Below are 23903 nucleotides of genomic sequence, written 5' to 3'. Positions count from 1 at the left end.
TGTCACAGGCTCTCACTGTCACAGGCCTTCACTGTCACAGGCTTCACTGTCACAGGCTTCACTGTCACAGGTTCTCACTGTCACAGGCCTTCACTGTCACAGGCTTCACTGTCACAGGTTCTCACTGTCACAGGCTTCACTGTCACAGACTTCACTGTCACAGGTTCTCACTGTCACAGGTTCTTACTGTCACAGGCCTCACTGTCACAGGCTCTCACTGTCACAGGTTCTCACTGTCACAGGCTCTCACTGTCACAGGCTCTCACTGTCACAGGCCTTCACTGTCACAGGCTTCACTGTCACAGGCTTCACTGTCACAGGTTCTCACTGTCACAGGCTTCACTGTCACAGGTTCTCACTGTCACAGGCTCTCACTGTCACAGGCTCTCACTGTCACAGGTTCTCACTGTCACAGGCTTCACTGTCACAGGCTTCACTGTCACAGGTTCTCACTGTCACAGGTTCTCACTGTCACAGGCCTCACTGTCACAGACTCTCACTGTCACAGGTTCTCACTGTCACAGGTTCTCACTGTCACAGGCCTTCACTGTCACAGGTTCTCACTGTCACAGCCTTCACTGTCACAGGCTTCACTGTCACAGGCTTCACTGTCACAGCCTTTACTGTCACAGGCTCTCACTGTCACAGCCTTCACTGTCACAGGCTTCACTGTCACAGGCTCTCACTGTCACAGGCTCTCACTGTCACAGGTTCTCACTGTCACAGGCTTCACTGTCACAGGCTTCACTGTCACAGGCTTCACTGTCACAGGCATCACTGTCACAGGCCCTCACTCTCACAGGCCCTCACTGTCACAGGCTTCACTGTCACAGGTTCTCACTGTCACAGGCCTTCACTGTCACAGGCTTCACTGTCACAGGCTCTCACTGTCACAGCCTTCACTGTCACAGGCCCTCACTGTCACAGGCTCTCACTGTCACAGTCTTCACTGTCACAGGCTTCACTGTCACAGCCTTTACTGTCACAGGCTCTCACTGTCACAGCCTTCACTGTCACAGGCTTCACTGTCACAGGCTCTCACTGTCACAGGCTTCACTGTCACAGGTTCTCACTGTCACAGGCTTCACTGTCACAGGCTTCACTGTCACAGGCTTCACTGTCACAGGCATCACTGTCACAGGTCCTCACTGTCACAGGTTCTCACTGTCACAGGCCTTCACTGTCACAGGTTCTCACTGTCACAGGCCTTCACTGTCACAGGTTCTCACTGTCACAGCCTTCACTGTCACAGGCTTCACTGTCACAGGCTTCACTGTCACAGCCTTTACTGTCACAGGCTCTCACTGTCACAGCCTTCACTGTCACAGGCTTCACTGTCACAGGCTCTCACTGTCACAGGCTCTCACTGTCACAGGCTCTCACTGTCACAGCCTTCACTGTCACAGGCTCTCACTGTCACAGGCCCTCACTGTCACAGGCTCTCACTGTCACAGGTTCTCACTGTCACAGGCTTCACTGTCACAGGTTCTCACTGTCACAGGCTTCACTGTCACAGGCTTCACTGTCACAGGCTTCACTGTCACAGGCATCACTGTCACAGGCCCTCACTCTCACAGGCCCTCACTGTCACAGGCTTCACTGTCACAGGTTCTCACTGTCACAGGCCTTCACTGTCACAGGCTTCACTGTCACAGGCTCTCACTGTCACAGCCTTCACTGTCACAGGCCCTCACTGTCACAGGCTCTCACTGTCACAGGCTTCACTGTCACAGGCTCTCACTGTCACAGGCTTCACTGTCACAGGCTTCACTGTCACAGGTTCTCACTGTCACAGGTTTCACTATCACAGGCTTCACTGTCACAGGTTCTCACTGTCACAGGCTTCACTGTCACAGGCTTCACTGTCACAGGCTTCACTGTCACAGGTTCTCACTGTCACAGGCTTCACTGTCACAGGCTTCACTGTCGCAGGCTTCACTGTCACAGGCTTCACTGTCACAGGCTCTCACTGTCACAGGCTTCACTGTCACAGGCTTCACTGTCACAGGCTCTCACTGTCACAGGCTCTCACTGTCACAGGTTCTCACTGTCACAGGCTTCACTGTCACAGGCTCTCACTGTCACAGGCTCTCACTGTCACAGGCTTCACTGTCACAGGCTTCACTGTCACAGGCTCTCACTGTCACAGCCTTCACTGTCACAGGCTCTCACTGTCACAGGCTTCACTGTCACAGGCTTCACTGTCACAGGCATCACTGTCACAGGCCCTCACTGTCACAGGCCCTCACTGTCACAGGCTTCACTGTCACAGGTTCTCACTGTCACAGGCCTTCACTGTCACAGGCTTCACTGTCACAGGCTCTCACTGTCACAGCCTTCACTGTCACAGGCCCTCACTGTCACAGGCTCTCACTGTCACAGGCTTCACTGTCACATGTTCTCACTGTCACAGGTTCTCACTGTCACAGGCTTCACTGTCACAGGTTCTCACTGTCACAGGCTTCACTGTCACAGGCTCTCACTGTCACACGCTTCATGTCACAGGCTTCACTGTCACAGGCTTCACTGTCACAGGCTTTACTGTCACAGGTTCTCACTGTCACAGGTTTCACTATCACAGGCTTCACTGTCACAGGTTCTCACTGTCACAGGCTTCACTGTCACAGACTTCATTGTCACAGGTTCTCACTGTCACAGGCTTCACTGTCACAGGCTTCACTGTCACAGCCTTCACTGTCACAGGCTTCACTGTCACAGGCTTCACTGTCACAGGCTTCACTGTCACAGGCTCTCACTGTCACAGGCTTCACTGTCACAGGCTTCACTGTCACAGGCTCTCACTGTCACAGCCTTCACTGTCACAGGCTTCACTGTCACAGGCTTCACTGTCACAGGCTCTCACTGTCACAGCCTTCACTGTCACAGGCTTCACTGTCACAGGCTTCACTGTCACAGGCTCTCACTGTCACAGGCTCTCACTGTCACAGGCTTCACTGTCACAGGCTCTCACTGTCACGGGCTCTCACTGTCACAGGTTTCACTGTCATAGACTCTCACTGTCACGGGCTCTCACTGTCACAGGCTCTCACTGTCACAGGCTTCACTGTCACAGGTTTCACTGTCACAGGCTTCACTGTCACAGGCTCTCACTCTCACAGGCCCTCACTGTCACAGGCTTCACTGTCACAGGTTTCACTGTCACAGGCTCTCACTGTCACAGGCCCTCACTTTCACAGGTTCTCACTGTCACAGGCTCTCACTGTCATGGGCTCTCACTGTCACAGCCTTCACTGTCACATTCTCTCACTGTCACCGGCCCTCACTGTCACAGGCCCTCACTGTCACAGCCCCAGCTCACTGAACTCACAAGCATCCTCACCTCACACTCCACTAGCTCCCAGGGCAGCTCTCTTTTCTCCTTGCTGACGACTGTTTGCTTTTTCAGATCGCCTTCCGGTAGCCACAAATCACAGCATGGCGACCATATTTCCTGATTTCGCTAATTGGACTGAATGGGAGAAGTCGGACTGGTAAACATGGGTTAAGGGCTCTAAATTGTAGGCCATTCACTCTCAAAGAGTTATCAGGGCTGTATGTGGGAGAAAAGTTTAAAGAATTGGAGTTTATCCTTTGTGGAGTAAGAGTAATTCAATGTAACCCTCTGAAGAAGCAATTATTTTGATGTCCCAAAGTGAATGAATTCTGTGATATCGTTTCGTGATCTCTGGGAATCAGACTCACAATCAGTGAACGTCACCTGGCATGACAGTTGTTTACTACCCACTGTGAGGGAGCATGGCTTGGCACTTTTTTATACAGCATTCATTGAAAACAGTGGTTCTTCAAGGTCACCATTACCATTCTCCCTCTGTGTGTGAGAGAAGTAAGACAGTCCGTGCAATATTGGTTGTAGGACTGGACCTCACTGCATAGCGACGTACAGCAGCAAACGTGCGTCATCTCTCACAGCTGCGGGAGGTCATGGATTTGGTTGTAGCTTGGCCAGGTGCTCCTGGCTCATGGTCCAGATGCTGGCCAGTGATTGGCCAGGGATGCAGGCACAGGAGGGCTTCAGCAGGGGTGGAAGGTCCCCTTGGGCTCTTTCACATGTCTTCATTTCCACCACTCTGAGGACCTCTTAACCAGATCCCTTGGGTTTCCTGGAAGCTTACAGGTGGTTTTTCCCCAGGCGAGTGATTCAAAAGAGAGAGGGCTCCTGTCTTCTGTGGCCTAGCCTTGGAAGTGTCATTGTCACCTTTGACACATTCTATTTAAGCTAGTTGGCCCTATTCTCTGTGAGAGAGGCCCCCAGAGGGACATGAATTGAATACCAGGGAAGTGGAGACCACTGACTGCCTTTCAATTACTTATTGGTTAATCTGTTAATAATTAATTCTTATAAATGCAAATGTTAGTTTGTTTTTTAGGTTGTAAAAATAGAGGTCATAATTACAGCTAGTCTATATAAGAATGGTTCTGACCGGGGTTGGGGATTTGGCTCAGTGGTAGAGCGCTTGCCTAGGAAGCGCAAGGCCCTGGGTTCGGTCCCCAGCTCCGAAAAAAAAAGAACCAAAAAAAAAAAAAAAAAAAAAAAGAATGGTTCTGACCATTTAAGTTATACAGAGTTAGCTGGGTATGGTGGCAGAGGCAGGAGGATCTCTGAGTCCAAGGCCAGGTCTACAGAGCTGATTCCAGGACAGCACAACACAGAGAAACCTTGTCTCGAAAAACAAAATAAAACAAAACTGTTATAGAGAGCATGGGGAAAGCCATCCTTAGGGGTTTGCTTATTGTTAATTATTTGTAACTTTTGAGATTATTCATAAGGGAAAGGGCAGTGTTTAGACATTTTGATTTTTGCTGCAGAAGCTACAATTACAAAATTAAAAATAGAAGTAAGTTCACTTTAAGTAGAATTTAATGTATAAATCTTGATCAATGCTACATGAAGATATGGCTTAAATGTCAGTTCTGCCACTTTCTACCAAATTTCAATAGTATATTTGATGGCATTTCTTCTAAGCTCCTCTCCACAGTTACCTGGCAACAGCCAGGTGTGCCTAACTCAGTATAAAAAGGGCTGCCTGCCCCCTCCTCTCTTGCTCCCTTGCTCTCTTACCCTCTTTCCTGTCTCTTCTCCAATCCCCTCCACCCATTCTCTATTGTTCATGGCTGGATGGCTGGCCTCTGCTCCTCTATAAGCACCTCCCCCCCCCACCCCACCCCCGGCTTTGTCTCTGTCTCTACTACCTCCTCAACTCCCCTCTCCATGCCCTAAGTAAACTCTATTTCTATATCATATCTGTCGTATGGGTGGTGCTTCAGGTGGAAGGGAGCCTCACCATGGGCATGCAGAGGCACCCCCTTTCCCCACACCATGCCACACCTCCGCTAAACATATCCCTGGCTTCTTTTCCTTTTTTTTTTTTTTTTATAAAACACAACAATATTAGAAATTGGTGAGTATAGTTTTGGTCAAGAGTAAATTATCAGTTTTAAAACTAAGTAATATGAAACATTAACTTTGGTTGCAGTAAAGAAACAAAGGACGTGTAGTTAGTTTTAAATGTTTAAACATTGCAAGGATTTTAACCCGAAACTTCCTCTTAACACATAAAATGAATGCGTTTGTCCTTTTGAATTTTATTATGAAGATCTTTTCTCTGTTTTTCATTTAAAACAACAGTGAGTGAGTCACGTAATAGGAACATGTTTCAGAATAGACCCGCTTGCCCAAGGCCATCTAGAAGAACAAATCACAAATGAAAATATTTTAACTTCCTAGATAAAAACATTGATGGCACAGAACTCAAGCAGGGGGTTACTTACTTGGCGGAGGCTCAGGGGTCTGTGAGTCAAAGTTTATATGGAAGACTTAGTTAAGGGTGTCACAAGGAGACAGTAGTGGCTTTGCTTCCAACTCTGCTCTAAGACTTGGTCACTAAGTTAGGCTTCTTGCTGACATTTTACCCCCATAAGTTTTTGAATAAGTTGAGACATAATGGGGACAAGGATGTATGAAATGAAAGACCTTGAGCGCTCAATCTTGGTGTACAGTCAAAACTTGGCAAGTCAACCTGTTGATTTAGATTCAAATCCTGAAAGTGGGCTCCAATCTTAGGGGTTAGAAAAGAAAATGGCATATTTTACCTAATTGATCACATACCTCAGTTTTAGCTTTGCCCTTGGATTTTTTTCAGTGTGTGTGTGTGTGTGTGTGTGTGTGTGTGTGTGTGTGTGTGCGTGTGTGTGTGTGTGTGTGTGTGTGTGTGTGTGTGGTGTGTACGCTCATTCGTGCATGCATGTGTGCATGCACGTATAAGTGTGTCTGCATGTATGCATGTATGTGTGCATGTATGTGCACATATGCATGTGGAAACTAGAGGACAACTTCACATGTCATCCTAAATTTAAGGGTTGCCAGCTTGTTTACTGAGATAATATCTCACCGGCCTGGACCTTGCCAAGTAGTCTAGGTTGGCCGGCCAGTGAGCCCCATAGATCCACCTGTCTCTTCCTCAACACTTGTATCACAGTGGGCATCACTGTGGCTGGCTTTTGTATGTGGCTTCTGGGGACCAAGGACAGGTCTTTTCTACAGTTTTGGGTTTCTACATTTATGATTCTCAACTTTCCATTAAACCTTTTATTTCTACTACCTCATTAACTAAATCTGAGAACATTTTCCATTTCCCTAGTTGATTAGTTCATTGTATAAGGAAATATGTCAACATGAGAAAACTTAATATGGAAAAAGACTACAGAGTGTATGTGCAATTCATATTCATCAAAGAGCTATCCTAAGGGGCTGGAGAAATGGCTCTGCAGTTCAGAGCACTAGCTGCTTTTTCAGATTACTCTGGTTTGATTCTCAGCATCCATATGGTAGCTTACGACTGTCCATAACTCTAGTTCCAGGGGATCTGAAGTCTGGGCACATATATGCAGGCAAAACCACCCATACACATAAAATTGAAGAAATTAAAAAGCTATCAGATATTTAAAACTGCATTACTAATGCCAACTAAAAATAGTGTATCACCACAAAATTAACCTAAAAACCAAAAGATTCCACTTTTCTCTTTAGAACTGTGTTGTACAAAACCCCAGAGGTAGCAACCCAGAAGGCTGGCTTCGTGATGAGTTAGCTCTGACGTATATGTTTAGTATTGCTTTAAGAATGTCACTAGTGCAGCATACGTGAGAGGCGAGTAAAGGGGAGCATTAGCACTCTCAAGGGCAACAATCTAAACAGGCAGCAGCTTGGAAGAGGTATTTCTGGGAATAAAAACAGATAATTTATCTTAAACTTACCTTCGGCACAGACTAGCTTCCAGTGTTGTATAGGAAATGTACTGATTTGCATAAACTTCTTTTGCTGGAACTAATGGGCCGTGGAATGGGCTCTTGTTCTCCTAAGCTACTAGCCCAATCCTGAAAAATGGAAGCTGGTGCTCACTGCACACGACAGTGTTAGGAGTAGATAGAGCAGTCATGCTCTGGTTGAAGCCAAGCTCTGTTTCCATTGATCTTCACAGTTCCATCGATTACCAGGGGAACTGTAGACAGGGACAGGTAACTGTAGACAGGCCGTGAGCTGGTTGGCAGTATAACTTGTTGATCTGGAACTCACTAGAAATCAACATCTCAAAAAACAAAACAAAACAAAACACCAAAACAACAACCACCACCCAAAATCAGGACACTCAGCCGCGTAACATCATTTCCCACCCATGTTAAAGGGCAACCAAGAAGGGCTTGTCTTTTTTGTCTTGGTAAATATTGCCCAATTCCCCAGGAGCTATTCATGTCTGATCTACTTAACTTTAAAAAAACCACAGACCTGGTCATCAGGAGCTGAGAATAGTCTTTCCCAGCAGTGCTATGAGAAACATCTGACTCCTTTGAGAGAAAGGGGGTAGGGAGGAGGGAGAGAGAAAGGAGGAAGAACAAGAGGAGGAGGAAGAGGAGGAAGAGGAAAAGAGGGAAGAAGAGGGAAGAAGAGGAGGGGGAAGAGGAGGAGAAAGAAAAGAGGGAAGAAATGGAGGGGGAGGAGGGGGAAGGATGGGGAGGAGGAAGAAGCAGGGAGGGGGAGGGGGGAAGAAGAGGGGAAGGGCAGATAGGTGTATCTCTTGAGTTAGAAGCCAGCCTGGTGTACATAGTGCAACCAAACAGTATAGGACAGGGCAGGACCTAAGCCTCCAAACCCAAAGGAGTAACAACAACAAACAACGAATAAATAACTCTTGCTTTTGTCATTTGAACTCTGCCCTGATTTTCCCATCATTGGCCATTGTAAGGCAGATGACTGGGCAGTGGCCTTAGGATGCTTCTCTTTCCAGTCTGGTTCACAATTAGCAAGCATCCCTGTTCTCTCTGAAGGCTTGCCTAGTTGCCTCTGGAAACAAGAGAGATGTAGATGGCTCATCTGGAATTCTTCTGTCTATATCCATGCATACAGTCTGTCCTGTGTGGCATGCCCCTTTCTTCCTCCTGTGAGGGAACTTGAGAAAGTTTTTTATGGGAGAAAATGGTGATTTTATAAGTTGTAGCATGTCACTAGTCATTGTACATATGGTGACTTTCACTTCCTTACTTGGCTAGCTAAGAATAATGAGTCCATGCTGTATCCATGGTCATGATATCTGTTTACTTAAACCTTCTTAAGAATCGTGGCAAGAGTAGACTGATGGGAAGTGTAGCTTAGTGGAAGGGAGTAGCTCTAGATTTGATCTTATTTTCTTTATTCATATACTTAATGACATTCATTGGTCGTCCTGGGAAAGCCAGCTTCTAATGGACCTTTAAGATTGGAAATCACTCACTCACAGGATAGCAAACATTTCTCTCTGTCTCTTGTTTTGTAATGGGAAAATAAGAGGTTATACCTTCTCATTTATGTTTTAAACAGGCTAATAATGTTGCATGCTGTGTTTATTTTGAACTTGTAGGAAAATTACATGACAAATAACTGTGATATTCAAATCAACTAATGTGAGAAGGGAAAGGTGGGAGCTGAAACGCTAAAATGTTTGGTAAGTCCTTTGGTGTTGATCTGCATCTCTATGGCCACCATCATCATGAATCTTGGATTCTTAGAAAATGGTACAAAGAAAGGGAACCTTTTGTTCAGTTTTCAGCAAGGAAAATTCAGGCACAGTAAGCCCAAGTTGCCTTAAATAGCTCCTGGAAAGTGCACATACACAATGGCGCTCAGCATGGGGAGGTGAGTGGGACAGAAATTATTCTCTCTGTTGATTTGCTCTCCATGTGCTGCCCTCCTTTCTTTCTTAGTCCTCATGTAGCATCCTGTGCTACAACTTGAGGGAAGGCAGAAGAGATAGAGAGAAGTGCTAGGAACTGCTTTAAAAATTAACTTGCTGTGTGTGTGTGTGTGTGTGTGTGTGTGTGTGTGTGTGTGTGCGTGCGTGTGTTCATGTGTATACATGTGCCTGCGCATGCTGGCTTTATTTTGAACCTGTAGGGACCTGTGTGACAAACAGCTCCGTGCGTTGGTGTGTGTATGTAGGTGAATGTGTGTGCATGGGCATATGTCTTGGCTGAGAGCATTTGTCCCACAGTGAGTCAGAGAACAAGTTCATGGAGTCTATTCTGTCCTTCATGTGAATTCTGGGATTGAACTCAGGTTGTCCTACCTTTACAGCAAGCTCTGTTACTGCCGAACCATCCCTTGGCTGGCTTTTTAAATACTATTGTTTCTGTCCACTGTCCTGCCCTTTGTTACAGGAATATACTCCCCAAGTGCCTTAGTTATCGGGCTCCTTATATGGTAGCAGTGTGCCAATGTATCCCATCACTTTAAACCGCTCACTCCCTCCAGGGAATTATTGACTCCTAGTACTCTGAGCATTTATTCCATGTTCATATTTTGAGTGTCCTCATGGGACTGTGCTCTGTAAGATATCCTCTCAGTGATGCATGCGTTCTCGTCTTGACCTTGCTCTCAACTTCAGACCTGTCATTTCCATCCAGAGCCTTCCATGCCCTGACCATCTGGTCCCTTCTAGCTCTAGCTCCATCTGCTGCTCTGGTTCATTCAGCTGCTCACTCTGGGACCGTCCTTCTCTGCTGGTCTCCTTCCTGGGGGACAGGAGAAAGTGCTGAAGGACACAAAAATGGTGTGCTAGGGGGAAACCATCTTCCTAGTCATGGGAGAATGACCTCAGATCTGTTAGAACTACGACCCATATCCTGGTTGCTCAGGCTCCCGGCTGTCCTGTTCTTCCTGCTTCCCCTCTCAAACTCAGCCATGAAAAAGGAATGGAATTTGAACTTTTAACTAATGCCACTGTCAGATCGGCCCATCCAGAAGACAAGGAGCAAAATTCCCATTCCAAACCTTGCCCAACCCCCAGCTCTCCAGATGTGTGGGTCCCAGGGGACTGAAGCAGAATGTGCTTTCTTTTCTTAGCCCTCTAATTATTTTACCCTCGAGGCCCTTGGAAATATTTCCAACATGATTTTTTCCTCTCCGACTGCATAATTATAGTTACTGGAAGAGAGGGAGGGAGAGTGGAGCGTGTGAGCACCGCATGAACACTAATTATAGTAGAGCCCCACGTGTCTTTGTTGACTGTATCTCTCCAGCCTGCTCTAACAGCGTGTTGACAACAGAAGCTAGGAAACATTCAGCTTCTTGACTGAGGGCCGTTGTCATCAGTAAGTAGGTCTATAAAGCCAGAGGGGAAAAAAATCTAATGGGTCTGATGAAGTCGTAGGAAGCTTCAAGCTATTTATTTAGGCCTTTATAAAGCAACACTTAATTGTAAAACTCGTGCTTGGTTCAAGCTGGTTGTGATGCTTTAATCCCAGCACTCAGGAGGCAGAGGTAGGCAGATCTCTGTGAGTTCAAGGCCAACCTGGTCTTCAGAGTGAGTTCCAGGACAGCCAGGGCTCTGTAGAGTGAACCTGTCACAAAAAACCAAAGCAAATGACAAAACCAAAAATTAATCAACCAACCAACCAAACATGCTTCGTGCAGTGAGATGAAGGCGAGCAGAATTATAGCAGGATACAAGGCTTTTGATGCTTACTTGTTTACCCAGTGGGCATGATTGTATGTATGTATGTATATGGGTGTGGTATAGATTCATGTATGTGTGTACCTTGCATGTGGAGGCCAGAAGAGGCTGTTGGGTGTCTTCCTCCAATCACTCTCTGGCTTATTGCTTTCAGGCAGGGTCTCTCCCTGAATCTGGAACTTTTGTCTCTCCACCCCCACCCCTCTGTTCTGAGGTTTCAGGGATATGCAGGTCCATGCCTTCACTTCTTATTGGGTGCTGGGATCCCAACTCTGGTGCTCAGGCTTGGATTATATTGGAATGTGACTATGCCTGATTCTCTGAAGGAACACGTTGATGTCTTCAAAGACCCCTTCCTGAGATGGCCTGTGTAGTAGATACCTAGGACACGGAACAGCTCACCCTTCTGCAGTCAGCTTGGCTTGTTTGCATACCTGATGATAGGGCAAACCAGACTGCTTCCTTTTTACTTTAAGCATCCTCTCCACACCCGTTGTTTTGATGTTTTCTGTCGCAATAGAAGATTATCTAGTTCGCAGTTGTAGTGGTTGGGAGTCTGAGAGTCTGGTCAGCATTTGGTGAGGGTTTCATGAGGTCAGATAGCTCAGGGTGAAGAGTGGAAGGAAGCAGGTATGAGGAAGAGGGGAGGCACTAGGCTCAAGTCACGGCAACACGCTCTGCCCTAAGGCAACCCAGTCCCAGGAAGGCATTTCCACGTCTTAAGGAAACAATCACCTCTTAACGGTCCTCAATGCTGTTAGGTTGCCAAGTAACCCTTAACACAATGTCTGGTACAGACAGACTGTGTAGTTCACAGCACCTGTGAAGAGAAAATAGAGCACGAGGTCCTTAATGGCTCTCACCGCTGTCATAGATATACAGGGCAGGTGATTCTGAGTTCTTTTCAAAGAGTAACGTGCTTTCCGGGAAGGCTGCGGCCAGCATGAGAGACCAGAGAAGAAGGTATTTGTAAACCACAAAACCTTGTTGTTTAGACTAGTTCATAGTCATAATCTTGACTGTTTTTTTTACCTTGTTCATTTATGTATTGAGGGACCCAAGGGGCTATTCGAGGGCCTTAGACTGAAAGAGTGAAAGCCACGGCCATCTTGATGGCATTTGCTTTACCATTTGGAAACTGTTGCTGCTCGGACCTCTGTGCTTACTGCGCCCTTACCTAAAGCCCTTTGTATGACCTCTTGGGAGATGATCAGACAAGACCATTATTGGAGTCCTTTTTTATATTCTTGGGAATTACAACAGTGAATCTCATTACTACTTTCTTGAATTATTCATTGGGAACGAGTACTCGAAGAAGGAGAAGAAGCAGCCATCCAAGGCTAAATTGGAAAGATGCTTTTCATTCAAAGTGATAGCTTAAAATCCACCATGAATTTTAATATACTCACTGTGTAGCTCTCTCCTGCTAATTCAATTCCTGCTTAATTTGAACTCCCTGAATCTTTCTTAAATGAAAGGGTGCCTGAATCAAATTAATTGTAGCTGAAATAACATAATTTTGTCATGATAATAGCGATCGGCTTAAGTAGTGTAGGGCAGAAATTAGGCAGTTTAATCATAAGATATAGCAAATTGACACTTTATTAGTGAGGAAAGGGCCCAAATTTCAAGTGAGGGGAGTAGAATGAATTGTGTTGAAAACCACCAGGCATAACTGTCTGGCTATAAGCTAGCTCTCCCTCACATGCTTGTTGGTGCTCAGAGTTCTACCAATATCAACAGCAAAAGATCCACTTACCACCTCGCCAGCATTGGCCTTCTGGGTAGCTGGGAGATTTATCTGAATAGATTAAGAGGGGACAATTTTCTAAATGACCAGAATAAGACACAATCTTTAAGCCTTCCTTTGGTGATGTGAACTTTGAAAGGTGCAGCTGCCATGGTTGATGCCCCATCTCCTCTCCACCGTCCTGGGGTTGACCCAGCTCAGCAGTGTCCTTCAAATTTTCTTTAGGGGTCATTTGTTTCTCTACACCAAGGAAGTTCTTTCCTCCTGTCTTGTCTCTCCCTCACTGTCCCTTTGTGATCAGTCTCCCTTTCTGGTGAGTGAGAGTTCCCTTTAAGGGTTTGGGTCAAGCAGAACATGTAAGGGTTCAGAGTAAAACAGGCTTTCGAATCTTAATTTTGCTTCAGTTTCACTGTGTCCCCTTTAAAACGTTGGTGTTTGAGGCATAGCATTTGACATGATGATCTTAAAAGTGGGGCTTCAAAAGAAGATTAGGCCATGAGGACTGCTCCCCTCCAGTTGGGAGCACAGCTCTTGTAAAAGAGACTTACATGGTGATTGGCTTACTTGCCTTCCTACGTCACACCTACCTCCTCCAGAGGACACAGCACGGGCAGCCATCTTAGAAACAGAGCAGCCCTGGTTAGATAACTAACTGACGTGTGCCTTGATTCTTCATTTCTATCCTTTCAATAAGAAACAGTCTTGCTTGAATCTTTATTTTGTGTGTGTGTGTGTGTGTGTGTGTGTGTGTGTGTGTGTGTGTGTATGAGCACATATGCCATAGTGGATTTGTGGAACTCAGAGGATATCTTTCAGAAGTCACTTCTCTCCTTCCACCATGGCATTCCAGAATCAAACTTAGATAATCAGGCTTGAGTAGCAAGTTCTTTTACCCACTGAACCATCTCAAGACCAAATTTCAGTTTTTTTGGGTTACTTATTTCTTTTCTAAACAGCTTGGTCTGTGGTATTGTCACCATCAAATGGCTACTCACCCTCACAGCCTCAGGGAGCCTCTACTTAGGTGCACTAGTGTACTTAACCTTCATCAGGAAGAAAGAAGAATTTTAGGGCCACTCAGAGGGCGGCAAGTCAGTGAGTTTATTGATTAAACAGAAAGATAAGATGCTCGTGCACAGAGTGAAGTGTGCGCATTAGGAGAGAAATGCACTCAAGTGGCTCCAGAGTAGCTTTGCCTGTGTGATTTGAGGGCTTATGAAATGGCCTTGGCAGATGGTAGGGAGAGAATGTGCGGCTATGCTCAGCCACAGAATTCTGTCCTCACAGAGACCTCCCTTTAGGTACCTTGTACAAGCTAGCAGGTGAAGGCAGTGCCATTAAAGACAAAACATTGGACAAATAGACTCTTCCTCTTGAAGGGGTTGAACTTAAGATAGAGTTCTTTCATTCAAACCTTTTTACAACCTTATTTGTGGTGGTTCTCAGAACAGGAAGCACAGCTCATCTGTAGGTGGATAGGCACGCTGAAATTCCTTGGTGTCAGGCAGTTGGGAGATGGAAATCAGAACCAGGAGAGTGGCAGCAGTAGTGGTGGTGGTGGTATTGGTGGTGGTGGTGGTAGCAATGGTGATGGTGGTGATGGTGATGGTGGTGGTGGTGGTGGTGATTGATGGTGATGGTAGTGGTGGTGATGGTGGTGATTGATGGTAGTGGTGGTGATGGTGGTGGTGATGGTGGTGGTGGTGGTAGTGGTGGTGATTGATGGTGATGGTAGTGGTGGTGGTGGTGGTGGTGATTGATGGTGATGGTAGTGGTGGTGGTGGTGGTGGTGGTGATTGATGGTGGTGATGGTGATGGTAGTGGTGGTGGTGATGGTGGTGGTGGTGGTAGCAGTGGTAGCGGCAGCAGTGTTGTCGGGTGGGTGTTCCTTTCTCATGTGCCCTTCCTTTGCCAACTAGCTCTCTTGCCTCAGTGGTCTGCTACAGCAGTAAAAAGGACCAAGACAAGGTCTAGGATCATTTCATTGCACTCTGGGTGATAAGCATGGGGCAGCCAGGTATCATATTTTAAATAAAAGATACGCAGAATTGGAATGTTTGAGTTATTGATTATTTCTCACCAGAGGCAATAGGGATTGACTGCTTTAGTCAAGTTACCTTTGCATCTCTACACTTTAAATGGACTGAACTCGGTTTCATCCTTCCTGTCCTCTGGCAGTATGTATTTGCTTATTTATGTATTTTATAAGTAAATAACCAACTTGAAGAAAGAACATCAGTGTAAAGGAACACAGAGTCATGCTGAAAGAAAACGGAAAAGTGTCCTTAGGGTGTTTTGACTTCCCAGTAATAGGGTTAAAAGGAATGAATAGTGTTCTTTAAATTATTATTAAAATTCTTGATTGCTTATCTTGTGAGAAATTAGAGGACTGCCTGCTACCTATGGGAAGATAATGGATATTGCCATTTTTAACATTAAAAAGAAACAAAAAATATTCTTATAATTGCTTTATTATTTGTAATATATCCTTGGCCAAATGACATTGTGTCGCCCCCTCTGCCCCTCCCTGTCCCCGGAGTTCTTGAGATGGCTCAGTGATTACGAGTGCTTACTGCCTCTCCAGAGGGCCTGAGTTTGGTTCCCAGCATCCACGTCGGGCAACTCACAACTCTCTGAACTCCAGCTCCAGATGCTCCAATGCCCTCTCCACTGAGACAGCCTGTATTTGTTACATAACAGAAATTAAATGCATGGAAAACATTCATAAACATAAAATAAAGTAAAAACATTACATATTTATTATTTATATACCTATATACTATTATTTATGTATTTGCTTCATATTATTTGCAAGACATATATGTCAATTATTTATGTATTTATTTTCTATATTATATATTATGTGTATAATTTTTATTTTATAATTTTAATATACTTATGAAACATATTAATAAAATAAATATAAATATAATTAAAATATTTTAAAAGGCTATTTGAACAAGGAATAAAGGAGTAGGCCCAATAAAAGGGAAAGTTAACACATCCAGGAACGGATATAGTAGCATAACTTGAAAGAAACTACAAGCACATAAAGAGGATTGGATTATAGACAGGAAGAAAGCCACAAAAAATAGCGGTGTTGGAATACAGAATAGGTTGCTTGACACTGCTAAAATACTGTCTTGGTCAGGGTTTCCATTGCTGTAAGGAGACACCATGATCAAGGCAACTCATAAAGGACAACGTTTAACTGGGGCTGCTGAGAAGGTGGCAGACATGGGCAGACATGGTGCTGGAGAAGGAGCTGAGAGGTCGACATCTTGGTCCAGAAAGCAGCCAGGGGAGAGACTTGTCGTTTGCACTGGGTGGAGCTTGAGTGCTCAGAGACCTCAAAGCCTGCCTGCACACCTATCCCAACAAAGCCACACCTCCCACGGGCCAAGGATATTCAAACCACCACAAAAGTTGGGTTTGATTACCTCTGATTAAGATTTAATAAGATGCGGTCCCCAGCTCCAAAAAAAAAAAAAAAAAAAAAAAAAAAAAAGAAAAAAAAAAAAGAAAAAAGAAAAAAAAGATTTAATAAAATGGCAGGCGATCTGAGGAATCTCTCCCAGTTTGTAGAAGGAGGTAACTGTTGAAGATGTAAATGACATAAGCAATGGGTGAGGTCTGATGCACATCCAATATAGTCCATGAGAATAAATAGGAAGGTAGCAGTACAGAAGTAAGAGACTGAAGCCAGGCCCGGAATAGGCTTTAATCCCAGCTGCTTGGCAGACTGAAGCAAGAAGATCACAAACTCAAGGTCTGAGCTCCAGAGCCAAGTTCAAGGCTACCCTGGGCGACTTGGTGAGACCCTGCCTCAAAACAAAAATGGCCGTGGATGCGGCTCAGTCACAAGCTTGAGGACAGGAGTTTTCATCTTCAGCATCCATAAAAAGCTGGGCATGGTGGTACACTTCCCCAATCCCAGTGCCTAGGAGAAAGAGATAGGGGGAAGAGGTGTACTACTGGAGTTCATTGGTCAGGCACTGTCTCGATCGAGGAGTGATCACACACATACACACATGCACATACAGACATGCACACACACCTGGGCATGCACACACATGCACACACAAGCGTGCATACAGTACAATGTCCTGGAGATATATAGTTTGGTACAGCACTTGACTGACATTTAAAAGGGTCTAAATTTAATCCTCAGTACTGTGAAATCTTAATAATTAACAAATAAATAATGATAAAAACTGTCCTCAAGTATACAGAGAAATCAGTTTTCTCATGGCATTTGCAGAGGTCATTGGACACACACACATATACACACACACACATGCACACATACAGAGAAAATTTGCTCATAGGAATTTCTCGTCAATACATAATCACGTTGGTTTTCCATCCCGCTTTGTATAATAATGGAGTATTAGAAACAGCTTCGACAAGCCCACCAGTATACAGTAGATAAGTTAATGGGGTGTAGCTTGAAAAGCACTATTGCCTTATTTAGCTGGCAAGATGATGATATGTATTTGCTTTTACTTATTGTTATAGGAACATAGCCCACATGAGGACACGATCTTGTACAGTATGCATAGTTTGATACCAATGGCACAGACAGAAGCACCTATCTGTGAAAAGCATTCCTAATGTTTTCAGTAGGTAATCGCTGGGTGGTTTTACTTCCTACTCTTTTTTTTGTAGGCTTAAAAAAAGATGTGTGTATGTGCACACGTACAGGCCATCTGCCTGCAGGTACCCATATACTCAGGCCAGAAAAGGAGTTACTCCCTAGACTGGAGTTACAGCAGTTGTGAGCTGCCTCTCATGGTTTCTAGGAACCCATCTCTGGAAGAGCAGTAAGCTTTCTTAGTGGCCCAGTCATCTCTTCAGCCCTTGTTCTTTGTATTTATATGCACTGTCTGTATTTTAAAAATTAGATCTACATTAGCTTGGTAACCACTTAAAAAGGCCTTTCGTTGGGAAACAAGGGAAACCTGAAGTTCCAGACTAGAAGAACCTAGAGCAGGCCTGATGGCTCCTAGGCTGCAGCAACCAGAATGGCACCCTGGGAAGCAGGCCTCTAGGGTGGCTCTCATTCTGTCAAGCAGTCTCCTCCCCTGTACAGCTTTTAGTGAGCAACTGCCCCCACCCCAACTTCCTCTCTTCTGTCTAAAGCAAAGTAGATAGTTCCAGTATACTGAAGTCACTCCATGAAACAGGGGTGCTAGGAATAGATCTATTAAAGCTAATTAAAATCTTCTCATATTTTCTGGTTGCCCAATGGGTCAGTTGGGAGAGATATAAAGTATCAAAGAAGGTTGGTTAAAAAAAATTAAAATTGGGTCTGGTGTTGCTACTCCCAAAGGAAGAGCTGCCCCTGTGGCTGGAGGTCGACCCGCACTGAAGAGGAGTCAAGCTCCACCCTGATTCCTGATGGGGAAGGATTGCTCCAGGCTCCATGGATGCTTGGTTTTAGAGTTCTCTGAGATTTCTGTGTTTGCCTTTATGTTGTGAGAGTGATGTGCATTTCTCTTTCTCTTTAAGGAATCCTGAGTGTAGTGTTCCTGAGGTGCTGGGTTTGGTGAAGCTAGGAGTGAGTGGTCATGGTTTCTCCATCCAAATTTCCTGCTGGGCACATGAAATTGGAGATTTCCAGACTCTCCAAGGTTCCGATGCAGTAGAGTTAGATGTGGGGGCTCTGCACTTTACAAGGTTCCAGGTGACCCCAATGGTCATGAGGGTTTATGAACTATGAATTATGGGCTTGGGGCTGGAGACTTGGTGACATATGGTGACTCAATAAGGAAACATCACCAGTGTTGTTTACACACACACACACACACACACACACACACACACACACACACACACGCACACACGCACAATCGCGTACACGTGTACACACACATTCCCATTCATTCAGGATAAGAGTTGCTTTCACTGATGCCGACTGTCAACAAGTTGACAAGCAGAACAGTAATGACATGTGGGCATCTTCCTGATTCGGAAGGTCTCTCCAGGCATGTCTTACATACATGTGGCTCAGCAGTATTGGGATTTGACTACAGATCTGACTCAAACCACCTCAGAATGGATGCCCCAAGTGCTGAGGTGCCCAGCAGCCCCAGAAGGAGGCTTAATTATGGGTGTGACAGGGTTAAAATTATGGACTGAAAATCCAAAATGTATGTTGTTTAAAATATACAGATTGTGGGGCCACTGGGAAATGACTCAACTGGTAAAGGTGCTACCTGCAGAAGCTTGGAGACCAGAAGTTTCATAATGGTGGCTGACCATCATATATGCACCGGGCAACCCTATCCAACACAGGTGCACACGCATACACGCACACACGCACACACAGCCCATTTAAAAAAAAACAAGAAAATCCTCGGGATTTTGGTTCTCACCAAGGGAGCAGTTTATTTATGAGAAGTCCCTCAGGGGATAAAGATACCCCTAGCAGTGAAGATCAAAGACACTGCAATGTGTATCTTCCAGTGGGCTCTTCCATCAATAGATCTGAGCAGACTTTTAGGTCCTGCCTGTAAAACTATGTAAAGAAGGATGCTTTGGTCAGACTCTAATCTGTGTACCAGTGAAGAAAGGTTTCCAAATGGGCAGGGGGATTCCCATAAATCATTATTGTTCAGCTTATCACCACAGTGACAGATGGCATCAGTATAAACAACTCTTAGCCTGAATAAATGGGAGTGTGTGTGTGTGTGTGTGTGTGTGTGTGTGTGTGTGTACACACTGTTGATGTTTTCTTATCGAGTCACCATCACCAAACTAATACAGAGTGCTGTAGAGAATTCCTGGAAACAGCTGGCCCTAGCTATTTTACATTGTCTAGAAGATCACAGAACATTGTGTTTGAGAACTTGGCAATAAGTTCTGTACACGTTCAGAGAGCAAGGCAGCTCCTTGGAGTGACCCTGTCTGGAGCTCTGGATATGCTGTGAACTGCTTAGCAGCACCATGTCCTTCCCACAGTGCGTGGCTGTGCTGTCAGATTGGCTTATTAGCAGGTATCCTCCGGGCAGGTACACAAGAGCAAGCAGTGTCCTTAGGGGGATGACCAAGTTACAGAATGAACCGAGGCAGGACAGGCTGTGAGGTACATCTGAAGATGGGCCCTGGGCAGCTTGACGGGCTGCAGGCTCCGTGTCTAGGAGTCCGAGGGTTGAATTCAGAGCCTTTAAAATATACAAGCTGTGGGGCCAGTGCAGTTGTAGGTCCTCGGTCCCAAACAGGCCTCCACCCAGTATGTCACTGTGACTCAGATTAGTTTGGAAACGCTGATGATGAAATACATACCCCCCCAAATGGATAGCTTCACTGCAGGGACTGTCTGCCCAGGCAAATTTATAAATTCATTTATAAACAGTTGTTTATAAGATGCCTACTCTCCTAATATTGAGCTGTGTGTGGACTTGTAACTGAGCAAGGGTGATATATTTTTCCTCCAATGAGAGAGAAACTAATGGCTAATAATAATCAGGGATGTACTGTAAAGGAACAGTAGGGTATGGTAATGATGTACAGTGGAGGAGGGAATGCAAGGGTTTAAAACAGAGAGAGAGAGAGTCAGAGCCTTTTGGAGGAGACAGTATTTAGACTAAAACCTGGATTAAGAGGAACCAAATGTATGAAGAACATTCTGGGCAATCTAGAAATGCTGCACAAAGACACTCAAGAGCAGCCAGAGAGCTGACATCCTGCAAACCAGAGGAGGAAAGGTGCGAGGTTAGAAGGGCAGACACCAGACTGTACACACAGGTCCTGGAGGCTGACACATCGAGAGAGCGATAGATAAGGAATCAGGCTTGGCTGGAAATAGGAGTCTGGAGAGAGGAAAAGGCTCCTTTGAGACATGAATCTGGGGTCATCAGCATTTTGATGGGAAGTCACGGGAACAGATGGTCTAACTAGGAAGATGCTGTATGTAGCATCAGTGACTAGAAAGACCAATCACAAGCTGAAGGAAGTGGGAGGGTAGGAACAAACTAGGAGAAAGTAGGCTGTGGAAGCGGTGGCAGCCCTGGGAGGAGAGCCATCAAAGAGAGGTGCTTGATGAGGCCATTGTTATACAAAATCTAGAATTTCACGGTCCTGTGTTTGGGTCGCCAGTTACAGGTACTGGTGGGTGTTGGTGTTTGTTTTGTTTTGTCAACTTGACACAAACAAGGGTCATCTGGGAAGGGGGCAACTTAACTGAGGAAATACTAACATCAGATTGGCCTGTGGCAGCTCTGTGGGGCATTTTCTTGCTCACTTGTAGGGGGCAGTGCCACCCACGGGCAGCAGGGCTGGGGACGTGAAGGTGGCTTATCTTGAGCCTGGAGAGCAAGCTGGTAAGCAGCACTCTTCCAGGGTTTCTGCTTCAGTTCTCGTTTCCCAGATGACACACCCGGGTTGTTTCTGACCGTGGTGTGTATGAGAGCAGCAGAAAGCACGTGAATTACTGCTGGTGCCTCAAAGCACTTCAAATGCAAACACTTCAAACTGAGGTAGTCTGGAATTTTTTTTTTTAAAGCAATGCTCAAAAAGGCACACTGGATTTTGAAGACAGCACAAAAGCAGGAATGTAAAAATATTTTATCTACAATTTATCAGTAACGATGTGTTGAATCATACATGTATTTGGGATTAATTGGGTTAAACAAATCACGATGTTTAGGATTAGCTGGGCTAGATAAAAATACACCATTAAAATTCACTTGCTTCCCTCTGTGAGTTACTAGAAAATTGTAAATTATGAGTGTTACCTGTCCTGTGTGCTCCGCGTGGAGAGCTCTACACGTGGAAGCCACTGGCAAATTTGAGAAGAGTAGACTTCATGATGGGCGGGGCCACCAGCTGGTGCAAGCACAAAGCCCTAGGTCTGAATTACGAACTCTTTGTAAACTGGGTGTGGTGAACACACTCAGAAGGATCAGAAGTCTAAGGTCATCTTTGGCTAAGTCACTAGTTCAAGGCCACTGTGAGCTACGTGAGACCTGGCCTTAAAAGAAAAAATTAAAATAAAAATAGACTCCCTGAGACCTGACTGATTAATTTTTATATTGCTGATAAGACTGTGCCATTATTGCAGAGTATCTTTTACCTGGAATTAAATAGCAACGTTGCACTGAAATTTCATGTAGAATTTTTGGTATGTATGTGCTCTAATAATTTTGCATAAAATGATACTATATCCTTGAATAGCCTTGAAATGAATTCTTAACACGTTAAGATATTTAACCCGTGTTTACCTTCCCTTTTTTTTGGGTCATTTTTCTTCTTTATTTAAATCCTTAATTCACTTTTCCCTTTTTTTTTTTCCATATCTGGGCAGGGAACTTCACGGTGTTATGGTCAACCTGCCGCACGACCGTGTTCAAATCTGTCACCAACAGGTTCATTAAAAACCTGGCCTGCTCCGGGATTTGTGCCAGCGTGGTCTGCGTGCCCTTCGACATCATCCTGAGCACCAGCCCTCACTGCTGCTGGTGGATCTACACGATGCTCTTCTGCAAGGTGCTTAAATTCCTACACAAGGTGTTCTGCTCGGTGACTGTCCTCAGCTTTCCTGCCATTGCCCTGGACAGGTAACCGAGTTTATTTACCTTTTATTTGTGCATGTGCGTGTGTGTAGGTCTGAAAAGGGCATTAGATTTTCATTCCTTGGAGTTGGAGTGACAGGAATTTGTGAGCAGCTTGGTGTGGGTGCTATGATCTAATCTTGGGTTCTCCAAATGAGCAGCAAGTGCTCTTAGACAAATGCGTGGCCATCTCCCCTGCACTGAGATTTTGTTCTTGGAAATGTATTGAAACATGCGCATCCTAATGTGAATGACAAGTAGTTAATACTCCATGTGCTGGTTTCTTTCTTAGTTCGCTTGTGACATCAAAAAGAGAATGTGTCTAAAACACAATCTTAACAGGATGAGTGGGACACCCATGGACCATCTTGGGGGAAGGCCTAGGAGTCAGGTTTATACACCAGGGTGCTGCTGGCCCATGGTGCTGTTCCAGCCTGGTCGGGTTTGATTGGTATTTGCACTTGGGTCTGAAGTGACATGCTCATCTGGTTGGTAACTTTGCAATTATGGCTCTTTGATGCAGGGTGCAAGCATTTCTGGAAGAGGAGGGGGATGATTCAGTGGTTATTTAAGGGATGGTTAGATGGCCCAGAGGACCCAGAATTCTTCTGGAGGAATTGGTTCTGGAGTTTCACGCTGCCCTATTGGTTCTTTTCTCTTTCATCACCTTCATCGGGTGTTTGGAAATGGATGGAATGCCTCAGCTACTGCCGTGTCTCCTGACTTGGACAGCAGAGCGCTTGCCTCAGTTTACCTTCTGATGGGGCTGCGATGCTCTTATTTCCGTTGGGTCATTTCATCATGGAACTCCCTTCTGCCCTGGTGGAGTCCTTTTTTTTTTTTTTTTTTTTTTTTTTTTTTTTTTTTTTTTTTTGCTTTTGTAAGGTGGTGTCTCTCTGAGTTGTCTAGCATAGCTTCAAACTCCCAGGGTAGAGGGATCCTCCCGCTTCAGCCTCTCTATAAGCTGGGACAAAGGTGCCTGTCCCCACACCTGGTGTTAGCCAAAGACTAGTTCTTCACTTTTACATCATGGACTCTCTTTGTTTTTCAGCAAGTTTTTGAAAATAGCTTTGGGATATAGATTACGTGTTATAAAAATCACCGATTCTAAGATTCAAGTCAACGAGCTTGAATGTGTTCTTTGAACTGTGCCTGCACTACAGTCCGGTGTCAGGGTTTCTGTAACTTTCCAGAGAAACCTCATGCTGGGGAGTCCTTGCTCTCATATGCGCCTTCCCATTCCTCAGGCAGCCCCAAGTCTGCTTCCCAGCTCTGCCTGCCTTTGTGGGGCAGTTCATGTAAGAGGAGTCACGCAGCCCGGGGTCTTTTGTTTCTGGCCTCTTTCACTTAGCCTGAATCCCGTTTGTTTTTTATGGGCACATAAAAGTCCATTGCAGGGCGGGCCTACCACAGTTTGATTATTCATTTACCAATTGATGGTTATGTGTTTTCCACTTTTTGGTTGCTATGAATGCTGAAAGATTTTTTTTTAATTTTAGATTTAAAAATTTTACCTTATGTGTATGTGCATTTTGTCTGCATGTATATGTGTGTTTTGTATGTATGTATCTGGTGCCTGCAGAGGTCAGAAGAAGA

At 45.1% G+C, this 23903-nt stretch overlaps 1 protein-coding gene across 16 annotated transcripts in view; it reads left to right on the top strand.

Moving 5' to 3' along the window:
• The window catches only part of Gpr176 (G protein-coupled receptor 176), a 101767-nt gene that overhangs the window by 72676 nt on the left and 5188 nt on the right, over positions 1-23903 (top strand). For 7 of the 16 annotated variants that reach the window (XM_087646880.1, XM_087646862.1, XM_087646872.1 and 4 more), the window contains 1 exon segment: positions 22061-22313. In XM_087646880.1, the coding sequence (XP_087503006.1) occupies positions 22228-22313 (86 nt within the window). In that variant the 5' untranslated portion in view covers positions 22061-22227. 16 annotated transcript variants of the gene reach the window in all.

The sequence above is a fragment of the Rattus norvegicus genome, chromosome 3 (genome assembly GCF_021556685.1).
Source record: "Rattus norvegicus strain SHRSP/BbbUtx chromosome 3, alternate assembly SHRSP_T2T, whole genome shotgun sequence".
NCBI lineage: Eukaryota > Metazoa > Chordata > Mammalia > Rodentia > Muridae > Rattus > Rattus norvegicus.
The sequence above is the reverse complement of the archived record's forward strand: the minus strand, read 5'-3'. Positions and strand labels throughout refer to the sequence as shown.